The sequence below is a fragment of the Oratosquilla oratoria genome, chromosome 12 (assembly GCF_046742065.1).
Source record: "Oratosquilla oratoria isolate Oo_2021 chromosome 12, ASM4674206v1, whole genome shotgun sequence".
Classification (NCBI taxonomy): domain Eukaryota; kingdom Metazoa; phylum Arthropoda; class Malacostraca; order Stomatopoda; family Squillidae; genus Oratosquilla; species Oratosquilla oratoria.
The window spans coordinates 66,010,180-66,018,063 of NC_134788.1; the positions used below are offsets into that span (position 1 = coordinate 66,010,180).

A 7,884-nucleotide genomic window follows, 5' to 3' on the forward strand; every position below is an offset into this window, starting at 1 on the left:
TTGAAATCGGTAAGAATTAGTAATGTTTTGAAGAACAGGGCATACACTTGTTCAACAACAAGATAATTCTAATACCCTGCCGATGTGCTGAAAGCTCCAAGCATTCAGACTAAGCCAAACAAAAGTAAAAATCCAACGGGGCGCAAAAGATGGCGATAGCGGCGCCGCGCATGGTTTCGCGCGTGACTATGCCTACATGCATTGCAAGATATCTCAAAAGTCGATTAACCAATGATCTTAAGCTTCTCATTTCCGGGAGAAAATAGATTAGAAATTATGTTTCTTTAGCTTACAATATTTTTATTAAGGCTTTACTTTAATATTTTTACTCGAAAAACTATTTTGCCAAGGTTGATAACCAAACTTCCGTTTAAATCGGTGAAAATTTGTTTGTATATGAAGAATTGGGCATTCACTTGCACAACAACAAGATAATTTGAATACCCTGTGTATGCGCTGAACGATACAAGCATTCAAACTGAGACATACTTATTTAACCCATTAAACTCCGATGACAAGATGTCTTGTCATTTGGTCAAATAAAACAAAAAATATATAAAACACCAAAATGTTTGATCCAACACCAGAAAAATATGACGTCAGTCCACCTCGCTTCGCTCGCAAGCGAGCGAAGCGAGGAGGACTGACGTCATATTTTTCTGGTGTTGGATCAAACATTTTGGTGTTTTATATATTTTTTTGTTTTATTTGACCAAATGACAAGACATCTTGTCATCGGAGTTTAATGGGTTAAACGGGCCGCAAAAGTTCGCGTTGTAAACAGTACACGTGCGATAGTGGCGCCACGAGCGGATGCGCCCGTATCTAAAATGTAAGGACACCGTTCGGCCGTATGCCGATCGTAGATATCTGGGTGAGAGGAAGACACGCGAGGGCGCTGATAGACTCAAGCTGTTCAACCACGATCGTGAGGACCGACATAGTTCAAGAGTTCAGACAGGGAGATGTGGTCCTGACAACAGTCGACGGGAGAGAGACGATGTGCGAAGGCGACCAGGAAATTGAAATGATAGTGGAGGGTATCCCGATACGACTAAAAGTGCTCGTCATCAGAACGATTCTAGAGGGAATTGACGTGGTGCTGGGAATAGACGGAATTACCCAGCTTGGAGAAGTCGCGTCTATCGGTGGGCTCGTACGGATTGGAACGAGGCGGGACTCGGAAGGGAGGATGAAGACCCGACCGAGACCGGGTGTGGACGTAGGAGTGGTAATGGGAGCCGCGGAGGGCGGTGCTGCCCCGAAGCTCGACCCTGTCGAGAGGGTGACGTCATGCACGGCTGAGGACGAGGACTTCCTGGCGGAATTTGATGGCCAGAAGTGGGAAGTAAAGTGTTATCCGAAGGAAGGCTTGCCCGTCTTAAAGAACAAAGTCGACTGCTACGCACGGACCTTCAGAGAGGGAGTGAGGGAGGGCCTTGACCTTAAAGTGGAGCGCTGGATTGAGGAGGGAATCTTGAGTTCCTGGGAGGAACCAGTGGAGGGCGGAATTCTGCCCTTGATGGCAGTGGTACAGCCCACCAAAAGCAAAATACGACCGGTGCTGGATTTCCGAGAACTGAACCAGTTTGTGAAGTGTCATACTGGCGACGATTTTGTAGACGTGTGTAGCGAGACCCTACGCAGGTGGCGCCGAATGAGGGAGGCATCCACGGTTGTAGACCTGCGGGCGGTTTACCTGCAAATTCACGTGACAAAGAAGCTATGGAAGTACCAATTAGTAAAATACAAAGGGAGAACTTACTGCTTGACCAGACTGGGTTTTGGGCTCAGCTCGGCCCCGAGAATCATGACGAGAATCCTGAAGAAAAGACTGGAAAAGACTGAAATGATGAAGAAGGGCACTGACTCGTACCTCGACGACATACTGGTGGACGATAGCGTAGTGTCATCGTCGAGCGTAGTGGAACATTTGGCTCGGTCCGGATTGATAGCGAAGGAGCCGGAGCCCTTGGAGGGAGGAGCAGTGTTGGGACTGCGACTGGAAAGGAACGGGGCTGGAACGCTGATGTTCAGGAGAGGGAACGAGATCCCGAAGGTGACGGATGAAATGTGCAAACGAAAGCTTTTCTCCCTTTGCGGCAAATTAGTGGGTCACTACTCGGTCGCCGGTTGGCTCCGTACGGAGTGCAGCTACACTAAGAGGTAGTCGGGGTCGAATGATTGGGGAGAGAAGATTGATGAGGACACGATAACCATGATACGTGACGCCGTACAGAGGACGATGCACGATGATCCGGTGAGGGGACAGTGGAACGCGCCCCAGCAGAGCCAAGGCGTAGTGTGGTGCGACGCAAGTAGCAAAGCGACCGGCGCCGTCTTGGAGATAGGGGGCATGGTAGTCGAAGATGGAGCGTGGCAGTGGAAAAAGGATGACTACCACCATATCAATATACCAGAGTTGGACGCGGTCATAAAAGGAGTCAATTTGGCGCTGAAATGGGGGCTGCGTGAGATCGAAATCAGAATGGACTCTGCCACTGTAGCGGGGTGGATGAACTCGGTGCTGACGGCTGAGAAAAGAGTACACACGAAAGAGGCTACAGAGGGCCTTCTGAAGCGCCGCCTCGGGATCCTGAGGGATTAATCGACGAGTTCAGCATGAAGATAAGGGTGAGGGAGGTTCCCTCGCAGATGAACAAAGCAGATGCGCTAACCAGAGTGAAAGAGAGCTGCCTGAAAGCGAAACAAGAACAGAACGAGGAGAAGCTCGAGGTGTGCGCACCTGGGTCCTTTCGTGCGAAAGAGTTGCACGAAACGCATCACCTAGGGGTCGATAGGTCATTGTTCCTGGCAAGGAAGGTTGACCCGAATATATCGAGGGAAGAAGTGCGGCATGTGGTGAGGGTGTGCGCCCGCTGTCAATTCATAGACCCCGACCTCATACCGCACTCAGCGGGGGAATTTTGCGTGGGAAAAAACTGGAGGCGGCTGACGATTGACGTAACTCACTATCAAGGCACCAGTTACCTATCGATGGTCGATTGCGGGCCAGGGCGGTTCGGCATTTGGCGAGACTGAAGGCGGAGACTGGAGAAGAGATTGCGCGGGTGATGAACGAGGTATTTTTGGAACGGGGCCCAGTGGATAAAGTTCTGATCGACAACGGCACGGCGTTTCGGTCGGAGGCGCTGAAAAGCACATTGGACAAGTGGAACACAAGACGCTTCTTCCGGGCAGCTTACCGACCGAGCGGAAGTGGGATAGTAGAACGACACCATCGTACAATTAACCCATTAATCTCCGATGACAAGATTCTTGTCATTTGGTCAAATAAAACAAAAAATCATAAAACACCAAAATGTTTGATCAAACACCAGAAAAATATGACGTCAGTCCTCGCTTCGCTCATGGGGTTTCAGCGGCATTATGCAACTGTGTCCACATTGATCCAGTTGGATAATGTTGGTAGCCGTGTCGTAAAACGCGTGCAACGCAGAGTAGCGGACTCACAACAACAATTAACCCATTAAACTCCGATGACAAGATGTCTTGTCATTTGGTCAAATAAAACAAAAAATCATAAAACACCAAAATGTTTGATCAAACACCAGAAAAATATGACGTCAGTCCTCGCGCGAAGCGAGGACTGACGTCATATTTTTCTGGTGTTTGATCAAACATTTTGGTGTTTTATGATTTTTTGTTTTATTTGACCAAATGACAAGAATCTTGTCATCGGAGTTTAATGGGTTAAGTCCATGGCCGAGAAGGCACGAATACCGCCGAAGGAGGCAGTGTTTTGGTATAACATGTCTCCCAGGTCAGGCCAAGATGACCGCTCGGTCCCGCAAAAAGCCGTGTTCAAATACAATTGGAATAATCCCCAGAAGGGGCCGGGACCACCGGCCAATGCCGAAGAAGGCCCCGCCTCAGTGTAGGTGGGGGAGGAGGTATGAGTGAGACCAAAGGACAGGAAGTGCACGTCACAGTGAATGAGAGGGACAGTGACGGAGATGAATTCACGGAACAACGTCTCTGTTGAGGGAGTGCCGCGGCATATCTTGGATGTTCGACGTGTGGTGAGTAAAGGAGAAGACAAGGAGGGCACGGAGCGACAGCGAATGAGGAGGCGATGTCACGAAGACCACCGCGATAGGCGTCCCCCAAGGTGGCTACAGGACTATGATGTAGGGGAAGAAGGAGGCGAGGAGTAGATTGATATCGAGATCAATGGGTGTGTGTGTGAGTGTATGTGGCGCGGACGGGGACGGGCGGTTGGCACCCCCCGATTGGAGGTGGGGGGCAAAGGGCACGAGCGTTGGTATCCCCCCTCGCGCCAAAGGAGGGGAGTGCCCTCGCATCGGCGTGGGTGGACAGTGCCTGGGAAGGACCACCGCGCGTGGGTGGCTGAGTGAACGTGAACGGAAGGGAGGGAGGGAGACCAACCGAGGAAAGGTGGGGCTAGTATTAGTAGTTAGGAATTAGATTAGGTCACGTGGTGTGAGTATAGACCGACCCAGAAGCAACCGGAGGAGCGGCGTCATCGACACCCAACCAAGTAAATACCACAAACTCCTTGGACTTATATCTCCCTTCTGGTTCATCCAATTGCTCTGGAATTTTAATATGTGGTTTGCTGGTGTAAAGGTATACTATTAAGGAAAATTCGTCAAATTTGAATGAATTGTAGCGGCTACAAAAATATATAGATATTTCTACCTCACAAAATTATTTTTTCACTTAATTGCTTTAAAAGTTTTATCATAGAAACTTTTATATATCTACATTTTGTAGAAATTAGTTTTTCATTTTTTTTTCTTCGAAGGAAAAAAATCGAAAAAAAATAGAGCTCCTGAATCCATTTATTCATATATATATATATATATATATATATATATATATATATATATATATATATATATATGTATATATATATATATATATATATGTATATATATATATATATGTATGTATGTATATATATATATGTATATATATATATATATTTATATATATATATTTCTAAACAGAAATGTAGTAGCACATTTGTAAATGACACACAGGAACCCACAGTCGGAGAAAATAAACTTTGAATAAAGAAGAATCCTATATTTCGGCTATCAACTGTAGCCCTCTTCAGGAAAGTACATAGAGTAGAGTACAGAGTGGACTTATAAGCTACAGAGAGGAAGAGATGTGGACAGATGACCTCACTCAGGCGCGGGGCAAACTGGGGTGGCGGAGGAGGGAGGGGGTGAGGAGGGGGAGGTTGTAATGTCCGAACCAACTTGTTAACTGCCGCGCGTGAAATAATGTCAGGTGTCCACTGCCCTTTAGAAATATTAATATTAGGGCATTCCTCAATTAATGCTGATTCAACTATTTTCCTCCTGAAACCGCAGTGGGACTTGAACACTAATCTGGCCTTACCCTAATCGAAAGAATGATTCTTATTTTTGACATGAAGAAATACAACCGAGTTTTCTTGCCCATACCTAATTGACCTTTTATGTTCTGCCAATCTAGTGTTCAAGTCTCTCCCGGTTTGACCCAAGTAAACCAAATCACAATCTTTGCAGGGCAAACAATAAACACCAGGTGACTCAACTTCCTTCGGTTTTTGTTGAACGTTCACAATTTGCTTACGCACGGTGTTAGGATAGTGATAAACAATAGTGAGACGTTCATGAGGAAACAACTTAGTAGAAGAACTGATGGTATTATTGAATGGAATTTTTAAAATGTCCTTAAAGGAGCGGTGAAAACTTGAGGGGACGGAAGTTTTAAAATGGTTGGCCCTAGCCTTACTGAGGGCTCGGTCCAGAAACCAAGGTGGATACGCCAACTTCTCAAGTTGACATTTGATCCCCTCAATCTCTTGGTCCAGAAATTGAGGACTGCAAATCCTGAAAGCCCTCAAGAAAAGGCCAGAGAGAACACTTTTCTTAACAGGGTGATTGCTAAAAAAAATGAAGGTAACTCCCTGAGTGGGTGGGCTTACGGTACACTAAAGAATAAATTATCATCAGTTCTTCTTATCAAGATATCCAAGAAAGGGATTTGGTGTCCTTCTTCCCATTCAACTTTAAATTTAAGATTCGGGGTCAATTGGTTCAATTTATAATGGAACACTTCAAATGGGCCCCAACTGTCATCCCACGCCGAAAAGATATCGTCTACGTATCTGAGCCAAATCATTTCGGGCGGTTTGATGCTGGGCAAAAGGGTACACTCAAAATACTCCATGTATAAATTGGCCAAAACAGGAGACAAATTGGAACCCATACTGCAACCAAATTTTTGACGGAAGAATTGGTCTTGAAAGGAAAAAACATTTGAAGAAACACAAATGCGAACTAAAGCAAGAATTTTGTTGACAGGGAGGGGGAAAGTGTCTTGAAACTGTTGCAGTTTGGTTTCCAAAAAAGTAAGTACATCATCGACATTAATATTCATAAATAACGAGGAAACATCAAGACTGAGGAGCCTTAACCCATTCAACTCCGATGACAAGATGTCTTGTCATTTGGTCAAATAAAACAAAAAATCATAAAACACCAAAATGTTTGATCAAACACCAGAAAAATATGACGTCAGTCCTCGCTTCGCTGCGAGCGAAGCGAGGACTGACGTCATATTTTTCTGGTGTTTGATCAAACATTTTGGTGTTTTATGATTTTTTGTTTTATTTGACCAAATGACAAGACATCTTGTCATCGGAGTTGAATGGGTTAAACCCTGAACTTTCATACTTTTGAAAAAAAAGATCATAAGAGGGTCTAGGACAAGAGTTCTCAGCCTTGCTTGACCCATGCACCCCTTTCACCATTTGCCAGAATATCATTCCCCCCCCCTCCTTTCCAAGATTATCTGTTTCAAAGGTGCATTCTAAATAATATGCAAATATTACTAAAAATCCTTTTATTTTTTCCAAATTAGTATATATACATTTACAATTTTACATGGATTATGTTTATAATGAAGTTTTACAAATTAAATGCAAATTGAAAATATTGATGGATATATAAAACTTGAATAAAAGTGAAATATTTTTTTCATTTATGGTGAACTACTTAACAGGCCAAACTGAAGCCAATGCTATTAAACAAAAAAAAGGTTCCTTGTTACATATTACAAATTGACGTAATTGACGTAACATATATTTCCTTTACTTCTGACATTTTTAGTTCCTCCCAACAATATAGATTTCAGCATCCAACAACAAAAGGTATTAATTCAAAGAAAAATGCAAAAGAAAGACATGTTCCTGTGGACACAGACATCACCATAAGCAGTAATATTCTTACGCGTGCGATACTATTGCACGGCGTAACATTTTTCCAATCCTAAGATTAACTTGGGTCAGCACAGGTATAATTCCAGCCCAAGTCGTGACAGGTCAGATAGGCCAAAACCTATGATTCCTTTCCTCACCCCGTAAACTTACTGTGGTCACAATTCACCCCCCCCCCTGGAAAGCCCCAAAATTCCCCCCTGGAAGTGAATTTCATCCCTATTGAGAACCCAGTACCCTAAGGTTGGTTAGTAAAACACATTAATTCCTCCTTGCATGAACAGATAAACTATCCACGCACTGTGGACGTTGTTGTCATCTTGGTGGTCGTGTGGATGTTTTTCCAACAATATAAAATCAAAACCAGCCCTGCTGAACATACTGGGGCCTGGCAGATAGGGCCAGGTCCATCAACATTTGTTAGGTATTAGGCCTACCATTTCATGCCTTCAGACCTTCATCCGCATGCCTGATAACAAACCCACGAAATAATGTGTCTGGCCTGGTGTGTAGTTGGTGCTGTACATTTACCCATTCAACTCCGATGACAAGATGTCTTGTCATTTGGTCAAATAAAACAAAAAATCATAATAAAACAACAAAATGTTTGATGATCAAACAGCACC

At 44.4% G+C, this 7,884-nt stretch overlaps 1 protein-coding gene across 1 annotated transcript; it reads left to right on the forward strand.

The window, feature by feature from the left end:
* The first annotated feature begins 853 nt into the window (after positions 1 to 853).
* LOC143030477 (uncharacterized) lies at positions 854 to 2,170 on the forward strand. The gene has a single exon (XM_076193626.1). It carries the CDS (start codon positions 854 to 856, stop codon positions 2,168 to 2,170), a length of 1,317 nt encoding a protein of 438 aa, XP_076049741.1.
* Positions 2,171 to 7,884: the final 5,714 nt, after the last annotated feature.

Excerpts from the sequence above, each read along its gene's own strand:
- LOC143030477 (XM_076193626.1), top strand. The coding sequence starts at position 854 with ATGCCGATCGTAGATATCTGGGTGAGAGGAAGACACGCGAGGGCGCTG.